The following is a 16,272-nucleotide window of genomic DNA, read 5'->3' on the forward strand; positions in this document are numbered from 1 at the left end:
ATCTATTCACACGTCGATTGTACCTACTGCAAAAAAACGTGTACCGCTTATACGTTTAAACGCATACTAAACGGACTTGTCAAGCAAATCGAATGAACTTTGACGTATTCGGTTCGCAGTGGCATATGGTATAGCTTTGTCTCCTTCACACGACACGATGTCATACGTTTTTTATCGAATAGCAACCGAAGAAGCGTTTAGTACCTGTGCGTCTTTTGGAGGGGTTGGACTGGTGAAACATCAATAGCCTTATGTAGAATTCTCCATTTTCCCGCTAAGATACCATAAGCACACTCCACGTATCTCCTTGCTGCTGGGGCGGTAATTAAAGATTTTTTTAAGAAAATCTAAATGTGTTCCTCCAAAAGAGCGTAGTAAATTATTATGTAGAGCAAATCCCTCATCACCAATAAATGCGTAAGGTGTACTTTCTCCACCTTCTAATAATGGCATTGGTTTGGGTATATTCAGCGAACCATCATTAACTTTTTTCCATAAGACGGAATTTTTCAAAATGGATGAGTCACAATCTTTTCCGTATGATCCTATGTCTACATATTTATATATGCGGTGGTTGATTCGGAATACAGATTTATATCTGTAAATAGCACAACTGACAAATAATCTTTATAATAGAAGTACATGGATCCACTATGAGGAGGCTTTAAGATTTTTATGTGTTTCCCGTCAATTGCACCTAAACAATGAGGGAAATTAGTCTTTCTTTCAAAACCTTCCACTATTTTCATCCATTCACTTTCTATAGAAGACGTTTGAAGATATTCTCCCTGAAGGACATGCCACAGAGTCCAGCAAACATCCCAGATGATACCACTTAAAAGTCGATACTCCAACTTTGTATGAATAGTGTAAATCTTTCATGGAACACCCCGATGCTAAATACCTGAAAAAAGAAATGTATATGTACGTACCGTATTACTTATCATGTTTGTCTTTTACAGCTAAAATGATTATTGAACGGTGAACTCATATAAGAGATAATTATAATCGATCATATAAAAAGATAAAACATCAGAAAAGCTCAGGAAGTGGCGCCATAACAGCAAAGCCTTATGTATATAGTAAACAGTTATCTTTTCTGCAGAAAGTAATACAACCTAAAGAGACAATAAATAATGTTACTACCGAAAATAACAACACGGAATCCGATAATAACACAGAATCCGAAAACCAGTAAAATAATTCTGAGGGAGGAAATGAAACATTGGAAACAAACTCTATAGAGACACAATGGCGGCAAAGAGCCCAATACCTGTAATATGATTAGTCCTGTAGATGCGAAAATGATGAAATTTATGGATTCTTATTCAAATAACGAACCTAAAACAATAAATCGGCATCTTTCATTTTTTAATGGGATATTACCATCATTAGATAATTATGACGATGATGAAGTCCTCGAATTCCAAATGGGTGTGCTACATTATTGAAAAAAAAAACAGTCGCCAAATTCATGAATCGTCGTCTTTCAATCTCTCATCAGTTCATAGAGGATAATTTACACAACAATACCAAAATAGTAATATTACATAAGAAGCTACAAATTCTATCATTACAAACATGACTACAACGACTTCTCTTCAAAGTCCAGCCTCTGTAGAATTAACTACAGCAGCTTCTCTTCAAAGTCTGTCCTCTGTCGAATCCTGCTATTCTAACTACACGGATATGGTGATCCATATCCGAAACACGAATATATACGAGTACTATAGTAAACTTGTTCAAATTTTAATATTTTTTTAATTATAATAATTAACATAAATAAAACTTAAATAATCAAAACCTGTGTATTTTTATTTGTGTACTCACCTTAAACAGATGGCTAATTTCATTTTAGTACTAATGCATTTCCGCATATTCGTATTTCATTTTGGTAGGCTTGAATTTTCCAGTCGAGTTAATAACTTTTCAAAACTTTCAATAAACATTCCAAAGTAATTAAAAAACATTTTTTCATTATTTCTAAGATTTTCGAATAATTATTCAAATGTGATCGTACGCACAGATTCTTGATTACCTAATAGGATGTATCCAAAACCGTCTGTTTTGTCGGCGGCGGGACCGTTGGCGCCTTCGATACCGATATAAAAGTACAACCAAGCGTGGATCCATCAGTGACTTCTACTCACTGTGACAACTGTGTGGAAACTGCGGCTATTCGTTTTTACACAAATGAAAATTTACCATATGAACACCCGGTTGATAAACGTTAAAACAACGATTACAGAAAAACGTGCAGGACAATGCCGTGTGAATGAAGCCTTATAATATTATTAATCAGAATAGAATTCCGGGATAGCAAGTTTTACTTATCATTCATATTATATTGAAGAATATGAAGATTGACTAAAAAAATGCGTAATCAGATTAAGAACATGTAAAGGCTAATCACATATCTGTCGTAAAAGTACCCACACTATTCATAGTGCTCCTACATTTCTTATGATTCTGATAGTATCCCACAAAATTAAATCCCATTTCCATTTAAAAATCCATTCAAATGAAAAGGGAGCAAATAAACACGCCTTATACTTACTAAGTAAATAATTTCAGCTTATTAAGAAACTGCACTTGTGTGTGAGAAGTGCAGTTTCTTAATAAGCTGAAGTTTAACTGTATTTTTATTTTTGTGAAGTTTCTGTTACGATCGAAGGGCATCCAAAGATGAGATCCTCGATCTCTACCATTATTTGGGTACGACGTTCGACGCGAAAAGATGCTATAGAACGAAATAAAAAATTTACTGTGTAGCAGAGAGCTAAAAGGATTGAATTCAGTGTTTTTCAATCTTTTACGAATTTGGGGTAGGTTTGAGGTTCCAAGGTTACAATGTGGTTGGTGGTGACCCGTACGCCCGGGTCTCCTCATATTCCATAAAAAAGGTACCTAGCACTGCAGTTTTATTGAATTGCCCTGCGAATATTTGACCAGTGCTCGTCCTATACAGAAGTGCTATATCGACTTACCGCCGCTACCGAGACATTCTTTGCAAATTATTTTTACCTCGTACAACTGTGGCGATATACTTATTAAAAACCGTCTGAACATTTATAGCGCGATTAACAGCGCACAGCTTTGTTAAGACCTTTCTAGTGCTATCGGTGAATGAAAATTTAGATCTTAATTGTCTTTAATTTGTTATCTATTCACTATAGTTCAATGAATAATTTTTATTATACCAAACAATTGTGTTCAAGAATAAAAAACATAAATAAAAGGGTTTAAGAAAAACATTCCTACACACAATGCATAATATTATTTATTCAATTCTCTTTAATACAAATTTATATGCCGCCGCGCAGACGCAAGACTAAATGCAATGTAGATTCCTTCTGAATATTGTAATCGGAGAGGGTTCTACCATCTTCCAGCTGTTTTCCCGCAAAAATGAGCCTCTGCTGGTCTGGTGGAATCCCTTCCTTGTCCTGGATTTTGGCCTTCACGTTTTCTATTGTGTCTGCAGGTTCAACTTCCAATGTGATTGTCTTTCCAGTCAATGTCTTGACAAAGATCTGCATGCCACCACGGAGGCGCAAAACCAAATGCAATGTGGATTCCTTCTGGATATTGTAATCGGAGAGTGTCCTACCATCTTCCAGCTGTTTTCCTGCAAAAATGAGCCTCTGTTGGTCTGGCGGAATACCTTCCTTGTCTTGGATTTTGGCCTTCACGTTTTCTATTGTGTCTGCAGGTTCAACCTCCAATGTGATTGTCTTTCCAGTCAATGTCTTGACAAAGATCTGCATGCCACCACGGAGGCGCAAGACCAAATGCAATGTGGATTCCTTCTGGATATTGTAATCAGAAAGAGTTCTTCCATCTTCCAACTGTTTTCCGGCAAAGATGAGCCTCTGTTGGTCTGGCGGAATACCTTCCTTGTCCTGGATTTTGGCCTTCACATTTTCTATTGTGTCTGCAGGTTCAACCTCCAATGTGATTGTCTTCCCAGTCAATGTCTTGACAAAGATCTGCATGCCACCACGGAGGCGCAAGACCAAATGCAATGTGGATTCCTTCTGGATATTGTAATCAGAAAGAGTTCTTCCATCTTCCAACTGTTTTCCCGCAAAGATGAGCCTCTGTTGGTCTGGCGGAATACCTTCCTTGTCCTGGATTTTGGCCTTCACGTTTTCTATTGTGTCTGCAGGTTCAACTTCCAATGTGATTGTCTTTCCAGTCAATGTCTTCACAAAGATCTGCATGCCACCACGGAGGCGCAATACCAAATGCAATGTGGATTCCTTCTGGATATTGTAATCGGAGAGTGTCCTACCATCTTCCAGCTGTTTTCCCGCAAAAATGAGCCTCTGTTGGTCTGGCGGAATACCTTCCTTGTCCTGGATTTTGGCCTTCACATTTTCTATTGTGTCTGCAGGTTCAACCTCCAATGTGATTGTCTTTCCAGTCAATGTCTTGACAAAGATCTGCATGCCACCACGGAGGCGCAAGACCAAATGCAATGTGGATTCCTTCTGGATATTGTAATCAGAAAGAGTTCTTCCATCTTCCAACTGTTTTCCGGCAAAGATGAGCCTCTGTTGGTCTGGCGGAATACCTTCCTTGTCCTGGATTTTGGCCTTCACATTTTCTATTGTGTCTGCAGGTTCAACCTCCAATGTGATTGTCTTTCCAGTTAATGTCTTGACAAAGATCTGCATGCCACCACGGAGGCGCAATACCAAATGCAATGTGGATTCCTTCTGGATATTGTAATCAGAAAGAGTTCTTCCATCTTCCAACTGTTTTCCGGCAAAGATGAGCCTCTGTTGGTCTGGCGGAATACCTTCCTTGTCCTGGATTTTGGCCTTCACATTTTCTATTGTGTCTGCAGGTTCAACCTCCAATGTGATTGTCTTTCCAGTCAATGTCTTGACAAAGATCTGCATGCCACCACGGAGGCGCAATACCAAATGCAATGTGGATTCCTTCTGGATATTGTAATCGGAGAGTGTCCTACCATCTTCCAGCTGTTTTCCCGCAAAAATGAGCCTCTGTTGATCTGGCGGAATACCTTCCTTGTCCTGGATTTTGGCTTTCACATTTTCTATTGTGTCTGCAGGTTCAACCTCCAATGTGATTGTCTTTCCAGTCAATGTCTTAACAAAGATCTGCATGCCACCACGGAGGCGCAATACCAAATGCAGTGTGGATTCCTTTTGGATATTGTAATCGGAGAGTGTCCTACCATCTTCCAGCTGTTTTCCCGCAAAAATGAGCCTCTGTTGGTCTGGCGGAATACCTTCCTTGTCCTGGATTTTGGCCTTCACGTTTTCTATTGTGTCTGCAGGTTCAACCTCCAATGTGATAGTCTTTCCAGTCAATGTCTTGACAAAAATCTGCATGCCACCACGGAGGCGCAATACCAAATGCAATGTGGATTCCTTCTGGATATTGTAATCGGAGAGTGTCCTACCATCTTCCAGCTGTTTTCCCGCAAAAATGAGCCTCTGTTGGTCTGGCGGAATACCTTCCTTGTCCTGGATTTTGGCCTTCACGTTTTCTATTGTGTCTGCAGGTTCAACCTCCAGTGTGATTGTCTTCCCAGTCAATGTCTTGACAAAGATCTGCATGCCACCACGGAGGCGCAAGACCAAATGCAATGTGGATTCCTTCTGGATATTGTAATCAGAAAGAGTTCTTCCATCTTCCAACTGTTTTCCCGCAAAGATGAGCCTCTGTTGGTCTGGCGGAATACCTTCCTTGTCCTGGATTTTGGCCTTCACGTTTTCTATTGTGTCTGCAGGTTCAACCTCCAATGTGATTGTCTTTCCAGTCAATGTCTTGACAAAGATCTGCATGCCACCACGGAGGCGCAAAACCAAATGCAATGTGGATTCCTTCTGGATATTGTAATCGGAGAGTGTCCTACCATCTTCCAGCTGTTTTCCTGCAAAAATGAGCCTCTGTTGGTCTGGCGGAATACCTTCCTTGTCTTGGATTTTGGCCTTCACGTTTTCTATTGTGTCTGCAGGTTCAACCTCCAATGTGATTGTCTTTCCAGTCAATGTCTTGACAAAGATCTGCATGCCACCACGGAGGCGCAATACCAAATGCAATGTGGATTCCTTCTGGATATTGTAATCGGAGAGTGTCCTACCATCTTCCAGCTGTTTTCCCGCAAAAATGAGCCTCTGTTGGTCTGGCGGAATACCTTCCTTGTCCTGGATTTTGGCCTTCACGTTTTCTATTGTGTCTGCAGGTTCAACCTCCAATGTGATTGTCTTTCCAGTCAATGTCTTGACAAAGATTTGCATGCCACCACGGAGGCGCAATACCAAATGCAATGTGGATTCCTTCTGGATATTGTAATCGGAGAGTGTCCTACCATCTTCCAGCTGTTTTCCTGCAAAGATGAGCCTCTGTTGGTCTGGGGGAATCCCTTCCTTGTCCTGGATTTTGGCCTTCACATTTTCTATTGTGTCTGCAGGTTCAACCTCCAATGTGATTGTCTTCCCAGTCAATGTCTTGACAAAGATCTGCATGCCACCACGGAGGCGCAAAACCAAATGCAATGTGGATTCCTTCTGGATATTGTAATCGGAGAGTGTCCTACCATCTTCCAGCTGTTTTCCTGCAAAGATGAGCCTCTGTTGGTCTGGGGGAATCCCTTCCTTGTCCTGGATTTTGGCCTTCACATTTTCTATTGTGTCTGCAGGTTCAACCTCCAATGTGATAGTCTTTCCAGTCAATGTCTTCACAAAGATCTGCATTTTGTTCTGGAATTTAAAAAAAAAATGAGGTTGCGACAATTTTTACAAGACATATTCATCAAAATTTAAATTAAATCATTAGACTACATAGTAAAGCATTACAATAAATTTCAAAATCCTCTTTAATATAACAATATACCAACTTATTTATTTGGACCCAATTGTATGGCTTGAAACAACAATTATTATGTTTATTTTAATATTTAACAAAGCTAGGTCATAAGTTTCAATGTATTTTGAATTATAATAGCTAACATTTGTAACAATGTGGAACCTGCTTCTTTATTACGGCTACTATAAGGCTAAGGTTTATCTGTACCTACAGATAAATATTGATATAATAAATAATAATTACCCTACCCACCTACTTACCTAAAGGTAAGTCCATTAAGTGGACTCCACTTTATATTAATTGTACCTACTGGCCGCTAGACATATATTTCATTGTAATTATTAATTAAATTTACTGTTAGATTTGTATAACAATCCTATGCTTCAGCATAATATGCAGAACAATTACACTAATTCAGTCACATAATACATCATTATAAAATGAGGTATTACCTATATACCTACATAATACATAGGTATCAACCAAGGCATTATAACAATGATAATGCTACTATTTGTATTTATTTAGAGCATTTAAACAAGACCATTTCAAACCAAAATACAATAAAAGAATATTTAAATCATTTTTCAGTAAAGGCACTCGGTCACAGGAAAGGTTAGATTTATGGCCAATATATTTCTTTATGTAGGTTAGACCTCCATTTTGATATCTTATTTATGTTAGTGTTACTGTTTAAATATTATACTATTAGGCTTGAATTTGTTAACAAAGATCGTCCATTGTTTCAAGATTTGCCAGGGAGGTAGGTAGGTATGTTTCTCTACGTCGTAAATACAATGCGTGAATAACTAGACCTCCATTTTGTTATCCTATTATTGTTAGTGTTACTCTTTAAATGTAATAAATACTAGTAGGCTTAAATTTGTTAACAAAGATGATCACGATCATTGTTTTAAGATTATTTCATTGCTAGGGAGGTAGGTACCTATGTTTATCTGCGTCGTAAATACAATGCGTGAATAACTATAAAGCAATTTTGTTGACTCTCTTGAAAACTCAAAAGTAGGTCATTCAAGGCACTTAATGGATCACAATTTTTATTACTGTAAATAGGTAATACTTAAACACTGGATAAGACAAAGCCAAGACAAGTAGATAATAGTAATATAATTCTTATAATATTCTCACCTTGATAAACGATCACTGCAGTTGAATCAAAGAATATACCTATTTACGATTAAATCCAAATTGTTTTCTGTCAATGATACGATAAATTTATTGCACAATAATAATTAATGTATTTAAAATGAAATTAACACTTATAATGATCTTTTATCCCAACTGAAACGCAATTTATAAATGCAGGAAAAAATCACAGAGAAAGCTTTATATAGACTCCTCAGTGACACGGCGCGCGTCACCACGGCGTCATCGATCAATAAACCATATGGACTATGGAGCGGCCTCTCAGCGAGTCGACGGACTCCGAAGTTCGCCGACTTCATTTTCTATCTCTCTTTACCCCTATTAGAAGAAGAAAAATAAAAGACATTTGTCGTGAATAATCTAGATTCTAGAACATTCATGAACAATTGAACACGATGACCGATGTTTTATCTTTGTCTGTTTTTCATTGTTGTTGTTGTTGAATGTTGACGACTTCGAGACTTTGTGCTGACGCAATAATAAAAACCTATTATATTATCTTATATTATCAGTTTACCTGTGGATTTTTACGAACGACGTAGGTACTAGGTACCTAGCTAATAAAATCAAAACCAAAATACGTTAATTCTTTCTAGGCTAAGGCGTCATGTCCTACACCCTGTTATTTGGCGAAAACATGAAAAATATAGATAGGTGCATAATATTATAAAAAAATATGCTACGAGGTGAAGAACTATTATGTTGGTACCTTTTAGGGTACCTATTGGCCTAAGATACCTATAGCCTATACGTAAAGGTGCACACTAATACATAGATTATATTATTATTATGCAGGTGCACTTAGAATAACCATTAACCACGTAGTTTCACTTCTCAGTTCGGTTATCGCATTAAAGTATGTAGGTACCTACTAGGTATTTAATAACCACTATTTCCTAAAAATATTAGGCACCTACCATTTGTTTAAGACAATAAGGAACGATAGGAGCAGGACGTTCAGGTATTTGATACGCCCTGCCCATTACAATGTCCAGTCCGCTCAGGATTCTCGAAAAATCCAAAAATTCTGAGCGGGGCTACAATTCGCTTGTCACCTAGAGACATATTAAGATGTTAAGTCTCATTGGCCCAGTTATTTCACTACCTATGGCGCCCTTCAGACCGAAACACAATAATGCTTACACATAACTGCTTCACGGCAGACCTACCTACTAAAATGATTTAAGATATTAACACATGGGATCTAACTTTTAAATGATAATATACTTTAGTTGCAATATATTTCTACCTACTTTGCACATAAGAGATTCATTCATTTTCAAATAATATTATGAATGAATTTCGTATCTACTCTGAGCAGCTTAAATCCTTGATAACCGCACTGTGGAGGAATGCAACACATCCAGATGGTGGGTTGATATCGTTATTTATGGCGTGTCGAAGGTGGAAGTTAGCGGCAGGAATAAGGTCAAATAGGTCTTCGGAACACTATCCGTGATTAATGCTGTAGGAGACACACAATAAAGCGGCGTCTCTACGCAACGCCAAGTGATCTAGCCATTCACCGAGGACTGGATACCTGCACGCGGACAAATGGTACGAGCTGGTGGGCGCCAAACCAGAGATACAAATATTTATTTATTACAACAAAATATATAATCAGTGTTGGGGTCTCCTTTTAAGCAAAGACTTGCCTGTAGTAGGAGGCGGCGCTCTTCTATAGCAAAAACATAATAATAAGATATAATAATAATCAAGTTGACCTTAACATAAATATAATTAATTAACTAAGGGAAAGAAAACTACTAGCAATAATAACATACAAAAAATTGATTTATTTGTAATCTATACTTAATGTGCTGTGGGTGTGTATGTATGTGAACAAGTACACACTTGTTCACATACATACATACATATTGTATGTATACAATGTGTTGTATACAATCACACGATTGTATGTATTGGTGAGTGTGTGTGTTAGTTTGAAAGATAACTTAAAGATTTAGTACCTAACTATAAGTAGGTTTTTTGTGTCTTCATAATTATATGACCTTATCCACTCAATTATTATTTTCTTGCATTCATTATTCATATATACTGTTTAGTTTATTTATTTTATTATACAGTAAGGCCGCAAGTTTTTCATACTGTATACTTGCAAATGTTGTTTTGATATGAGGTACATGAGTAACAGTGTGTTTAATTCTCTTATTTAGTAATGTACTATTGAAAGGAATAGTTTTATGTATTTTTAATACCGTATCTACTATATACAACTTTCTAACAGTCAATAAGTTACGGTCAGAATAGATGCTATGCATGGGATGACGCCGTTTCTTAAAATACATAATTAGAGATAACAGCAATACTCCATTTGCGGCCTGCGCTTTCTAGGGCTAGAATGTCTGCTGGAGTATTGCAGTGGTGTTTATGACGCCTTATGAATATCTTATCTTCTTTGAATGTATTGAATCGACAATTTTAATTAACATTCTAAAATAAGTGGGTATAATTGGTATTAAAAAAATCAAACTGCTTTAGCTTTTTAAAGCACTCTTTTATACATATGAACTGGGCTAATATCATCTTCACTATCTGGATGCATTCCTCCACATTGTGAGTTCTCTATTCTAAACAAATTATAAGTTCCCAAAACCAGCATGACAAAAAACAGTGATTTTGCTGCCAATATTGGTCTGTAGGATTCAGTATTGCCTCACAGTTATTTTTTTTATCACTTTCTATTCAGTTTATCCTCTTTTTTATTATTTATTTATCACAGGAGTGTTCAGAAAAATTAAGACCCAATAACTTGATCCCTGCCACCCAATTCCAGCATCTGATATACCACCACATGATAGACTTAAAGCTATTAGAGAGATATGCAAAACAAATTTAATATCAAATCTTATCAAAAATATTTTTATTTCATAGGTAAATAGAGCACGGCAATACTTCAAGCCGGCCCACATACTAGCGCTCTACAAAGCGCAGGTCCGATCACACATGGAGTATTGCTGTCATCTCTGGTCTGGCGCACCCCAGTATCAGCTCGATCCATTTGACGGGTGCAACGCAGAGCAGCTCGAATTGTCGGGGACCCAGTGCTCTGTGAACGGCTGGATCACTTGACTTCATTGTGTGTCTTCTACCGCATTTATCACGGGGAGTGTTCCGAAGAGCTGTTTAACCTGATTCCTGCCGCCGAATTCCACCTTCGCACGACACGCTACAAGTTAGGTTATCATCCTCACCATCTGGATGTGTGGCTGTCCTCCACAGTGTGGTATTCAAGGAGCTTTCTTCCACGTACTACAAAGCTGTGGAATGAACTTCCTTGTGCGGTGTTTCCGGGACGATATGACATGGGTACTTTCAAAAAAAGCGCGTACACCGTCCTTAAAGGCCGACAACACTCCTGTGATTCCTCTGGTGTTGCAAGAGAATGTGGGTGGCCGTGATCACTAAACAACAGGTGACCCGTAAGCTCGTTTGTCCTCCTAATCCATAAAAAGAAATATAACACTTGCAATGTCATTTTTTTTCATACAGCTCATACGAAGGCAGGTTTCCTCAGAGAAGAATGAGCAAGAAACTCTGAGGTGCTCTTTTTAAAACAGATGAGGTTTTACAATTTCTTATTTTTATTGCACTATATGAATCATTTCAATTAAAATATACGCAGAAACACAACAAATTACTCAAACGTCAAAAACTGTAAGGCTTACACAAGTAAATAAAAGTAAATTGATAATTATAAACACTATCAATCTATCATCCTCACCAACTGAATGTGGTGTTCCTCCACAGTGCATTTTCAAGCAACTTTCTAACATATAATCCAAACATTAAATATAATTCCTTCTGAGTTGAATCTAGGATGAAATTATTTGGGTACTTACCTTCAAAAAATAGTGTATATATAACCATTTAAATCCCCAGCTAAACTCCTGTGGGATTCCTCTACTTTTGCAAGAGAGTGGGTATCATTGCTTAACATCACCTAACCTAAATGATCTTTTTCATAAAAAAAGATTATCTAGGTCATGTGATTCCTAGTATCTTTGAGGATTTCTTAGTACTTAAACATATAAGAATATAAAATTTTTCAAAGAATCATAATATATTAACAGTAACAGTTATTAACTCTAAAATCACAACAAATAACTTAATTTAAAAAGCAATTTTTACATTGTATTTACTTAAACTACTTATTTTGTTTTATCTATGATAGTGTTTTCTTCCCAAGGCCTAGGGCCTCTTTTATTTTCCCAGTGGTCTATGTCTAATTTCTGTATATCTTCAAATGTACTTTCTAATGTTACATCCCGTTCTTTCTTAAGACCCATTTTTTCAGCCTCTTCTTTTGTAACTCCTTTTACTCTTCCTATTTCATATCTGGAAAAAAATATATTTTTAAAGTGTATATTATCCCGACCACAAAAGCCAGTCTTAACATGAACTAAGCAGAATTAGTGTAATAATTGTTTTACATAAAATATACCATATAAAACAACTTCTTATTGAAGTTTGTACATAACAGTAAACCTTTTATGGAAAATAAATTAAAGGTGAAAATTACAGCTTCTGTGACTTTATAGATATTGAATAGTATATTTTTTAGCCTAACCTGACTTGTGTCCACTGTCTTAGACCAAAGGAACCCCCTACAACAAATATGAGAAATGGCAATCCATATTTCACAGACTTCCTCCTGTTGTATTTCACCCAAGCGTCACTAATATAATTCATCTTAATTACTTTTGGACTTTGTGAACACCATTGACAATTTGATTAAAACTTTAAAGTATAATTCATTCATGCAGATAAGAAAATTCTAATACTTTATCAATTTTATTTTTGAACTTCAAAATCAAAACCTCAATTTCAAAATTCAAATTAGAAAGACAATTGACAAATGACAATTTTTATATATATTTTTTTTGGGATTTTATGACCTAGTAACTAACAATTATTATAAATACCTTAGAAACTGACGAGTGACAATTATACGGAGAACATTATTACTACTATTCATGAGTTCTGTAAACTCACAGTGTAAACCATTACTATCTATAATCAAAAAACGCGACAATTCGTTTTGGAAATCCTCTTTATGACTAATTACATACTGCTAAGTTACATACATCGAAGTGCTGGTCGGGTAAAAAATGGTGGTGTGTAAAATAGACTCCTTGAAATCTACTTGCAATAAAGAAAAAAGATTTTTTATTGCTTTGCTCTATTTATGATCTTGTTTTCCTGTTTAAAATATTGAGCCACCTTCAGACTGTCTCCTTTTGGCAAATGGTACAACTCGCCTTTCTGAAACCCTTTTTCCAAGATCAGGTTTACACGTTGAAACTTAGGTATACTATACTTCGAATCAAACATTCTTTAGGTCATCAGTAATGACTATAAGTAGTCAGAAATGAATTCGCATTGTATTTTAACAAAGTTTTTGCAAAAACTATGCATCCCGCAACACTTATCAGCTATTTTCTGAACTCTCTTTGACCTAAAACATATGAGTAACGTAGATGTGACATAATATCAGATAATAGTAAAATGCCTAGTATTAATTGCAGCTGTGAGGTAAATTATATTCTTATTTTGCCATGAAGATGAAGTTATTTTGTATGTGCATTATCTTTTTATTTTGCTGACATTGAAAATCATTCCATATTTGTATGAGCGTATCAATTACCATCCGCTGAACGTCCAGCTCGTCTCTTCCCTTCTTAACATAAAAAAATGTATAACCCAATAAAGATAATTCTAATCTAGAAGCTCCTATTTAGAAATTTTTCTTCACGGATAAATTTAGTCAAAAATTATATATCTTTGACCGTCCTCGTATTAATAATACTACCTATTATTAGTAGGTGTTCTATTTCCGGGCCGGGCAAAAATAGTTATTGGGTTTTTCTTAAGATTTTTCTCAGTAGTAGCCCGGAGTTTAGAATGTGGTGGCTCGCTCCTGTGGAAATTAACCATACTGGGCGAACAGTGGGTAGAAAAATACACCTCTACCTAAACTTTCAGGAATAAAGGCGAGAAACTATGTACTGTTATGTAGTTCCGTATTTTGTTTATTTGTTACGCAATAATAGGAAGTAAATAATTATTTTTATTGTATGTGAAATACATAATGCACAATGCACGTGGCGTGCATGCCTATGTATTATTTGTTCTTGTTTGATTCCGTTTAGTGGGCATACACCATAATCCAAATCCCAATTTCAAGGGATATTTACCAAAATAAGTAATTTTAGACGTTAGAATCCAATTGAGTATTTTTAAATAACTTTGAAATGTTCTAATTTGGTTCGTTAATTTTAATTTATTTTAGTTGCGAGTACTTTTTAATACCTGTTAGTCGTAAATAAATAAGAATTCAGATTAAATTATTGTGAAGACAACTCTGACGTCCTCAGAAGAGTAACGCGGTAGAAAGAGCGGAAATTTCTTGGACCTAGGTTGTACACGCCACATAGGCATACGCCACATGGTGTACCCATGGGGAGCTCTAGGAGCTCTAGAAAAATTATAGGCTCTTAATCAATTAATTAATTTTTGCACAATTTCCTACTCCAGTGTAAGCCGTTTTAAGAATCGAGGCACTTACTTGAGGTTATCTACTGCAACCTTCTCCAAGTTCCGGGGCCCCGGTTACAACTACGGGCAGTTGACAATGTAGCAATGCAGTACGAATAAAACTAGCTACACACAAAATACACTAAATTTACAAACTCTTTCACAGCACATGCGCTTGCGTCCTAACAGTTTTTCTGAGTTTTTTTAAGTGTAGTTTGCACACAAACGTCAATGTCGAATTACGTACGAGTGCACACCAAATTCAAATCGACGTTCCTTTAAAATTGTGTAAGTAAACAATACAAAACTGCCGAAGCATACTCCCCATCTGGAAAGGGTACCTTTCAACTAGTGGAAGCGCGAAAAACTAAAGCTAAAGATAGCTCTAGATATAGCTAATGAAAATTAATCTAAATTAACTGTAAGAGCGTTACGGTTGTAATAAAAACAACATACTAACAACAAACCAAAAATAAATATTAAGGTATACAAGATTATCAAAATCCCAAAGTTGAAATTTATTCAATAACTGTCTTTAGAGCGCAAAATAAAATACTATCTAAAATTAACTTATTATTAAGTATATTATAATGAGTGTAACTATTTTAATTTAGGCAACGGCCAAAGACGAATAATTGGACGTTTCAAAGTTCCAGTTTAGTTCTCACTAAGGCAACTCTAACGTTGGCTCCTTGATAAGCCTTTTCAATAATAATTAAAGGCCAATGTAGTGGCGGTGAATTATTCTTCATAATTAAAACTTTTTCACCTTCTGTAATCGGATGTATGTAAGTACTTATCACGCCACCTGCTCCAGTACGAATGCACGAGTCTATCAAGCAACATAGCGCTAAAGTAAGTGTTTACTCGTTTCCAGAACGTCTAGGGAACGTCGGGAAGCGTAGCTAGGGGTGTTGTATTCAAAAAATGAGACGGAGTTAATGGTAAAGTTTAACAGTCTCGAATTGACTATCGCCTCAATTTGGCAGAGCACTTTCAGCAACTCTTCGTAGGTCAATATTTGTGTACCTACGACGTTTTCTAAATGTGTCTTAACCCTAGAAAGATAACGTTATTTTTTGCTACTGAAAAGAAAATGTTGCGCCTTAGAGGCGCTCAATTATTATTATAACTTTTTTAAACAAATTTAAATAAATATTTTACTTTTTCATAGCTTTGTGGATGGCTACATTATTAATAAGTAAATAAAACACAGGTTTTAGTTAATATTTTTTAATTTTAATAAAAAAGTTAGTATTCTAGAAATCCGTTACGAAAATCAATAAAAATAAAATGGTATCTGTGTATGGACGTTACATTTTTTAAGGTATATAAAATTTTTAGTGATTTATCTTACTAATTAGTGAGTTATGAAATATATAAATCTAAAAAAAAAAAATATGCACAGTTGTTGCAAACATCTATTTTATGTTCACCAATCATCACACATATATTTTTTACATTTGGAACACGTCATCTTCTTTATGTGGAAGACATTCTCTTCTTTTTTATGTGCATGGGCTACAGTAGTACCGAATTTTAACTGGAAGTTAGAAAAGGAGGCACCTATTCACCTAGTGGTTTGTGGCAGAATGTTCAATATTCCCTCTCAAACGTCCTGACAAATTAGGGATTTCCAATCTAGACTGATTATCAGTCCATATTGTGGGCGGCCTACCAACTGTGTACTGCAGCACATGGTCT

At 36.2% G+C, this 16,272-nt stretch overlaps 2 protein-coding genes and 1 pseudogene across 51 annotated transcripts; 1 reads left to right on the plus strand and 2 right to left on the minus strand.

The window, feature by feature from the left end:
• The first annotated feature begins 967 nt into the window (after positions 1 to 967).
• On the plus strand, positions 968 to 1,451 carry LOC126973053 (uncharacterized; annotated as a pseudogene).
• A 1,811-nt stretch (positions 1,452 to 3,262) lies between these two features.
• On the minus strand, positions 3,263 to 8,229 carry LOC126973154 (polyubiquitin). 50 transcript variants are annotated; one of them, XM_050820350.1, is made up of 7 exons: positions 7,993 to 8,207; positions 6,173 to 6,737; positions 5,717 to 5,944; positions 5,309 to 5,488; positions 4,805 to 4,852; positions 4,169 to 4,348; positions 3,263 to 3,940 (listed from the first exon to the last, which is right to left on the minus strand). In XM_050820350.1, exons 2-7 carry the CDS (start codon positions 6,729 to 6,731, stop codon positions 3,306 to 3,308), a joined length of 1,830 nt encoding a protein of 609 aa, XP_050676307.1. In that variant the 5' UTR covers positions 6,732 to 6,737; positions 7,993 to 8,207; the 3' UTR covers positions 3,263 to 3,305. The 50 variants fall into 50 exon arrangements, with proteins under 50 accessions (XP_050676307.1, XP_050676289.1, XP_050676294.1 ...); XM_050820332.1 differs by lacking the exons at positions 4,169 to 4,348; positions 4,805 to 4,852 and adding exons at positions 4,625 to 4,804; positions 5,033 to 5,080 and having other exon boundaries at positions 3,263 to 4,168; positions 7,993 to 8,202; XM_050820337.1 differs by lacking the exons at positions 4,169 to 4,348; positions 4,805 to 4,852 and adding an exon at positions 4,397 to 4,624 and having other exon boundaries at positions 3,263 to 3,664; positions 3,893 to 4,168; positions 7,993 to 8,189.
• Positions 8,230 to 12,075: 3,846 nt separating this feature from the next.
• On the minus strand, positions 12,076 to 12,854 carry LOC126973173 (cytochrome c oxidase assembly protein COX16 homolog, mitochondrial). Its single transcript, XM_050820385.1, has 2 exons — positions 12,602 to 12,854; positions 12,076 to 12,369 (listed from the first exon to the last, which is right to left on the minus strand). The coding sequence occupies exons 1-2, from the start codon at positions 12,721 to 12,723 to the stop codon at positions 12,183 to 12,185; spliced, it is 309 nt and encodes a 102-aa protein (XP_050676342.1). The 5' UTR covers positions 12,724 to 12,854; the 3' UTR covers positions 12,076 to 12,182.
• Between the last annotated feature and the right edge of the window lie 3,418 nt (positions 12,855 to 16,272).

Source organism: Leptidea sinapis, chromosome 28, assembly GCF_905404315.1.
Source record: "Leptidea sinapis chromosome 28, ilLepSina1.1, whole genome shotgun sequence".
In the NCBI taxonomy this organism is placed as follows: domain Eukaryota; kingdom Metazoa; phylum Arthropoda; class Insecta; order Lepidoptera; family Pieridae; genus Leptidea; species Leptidea sinapis.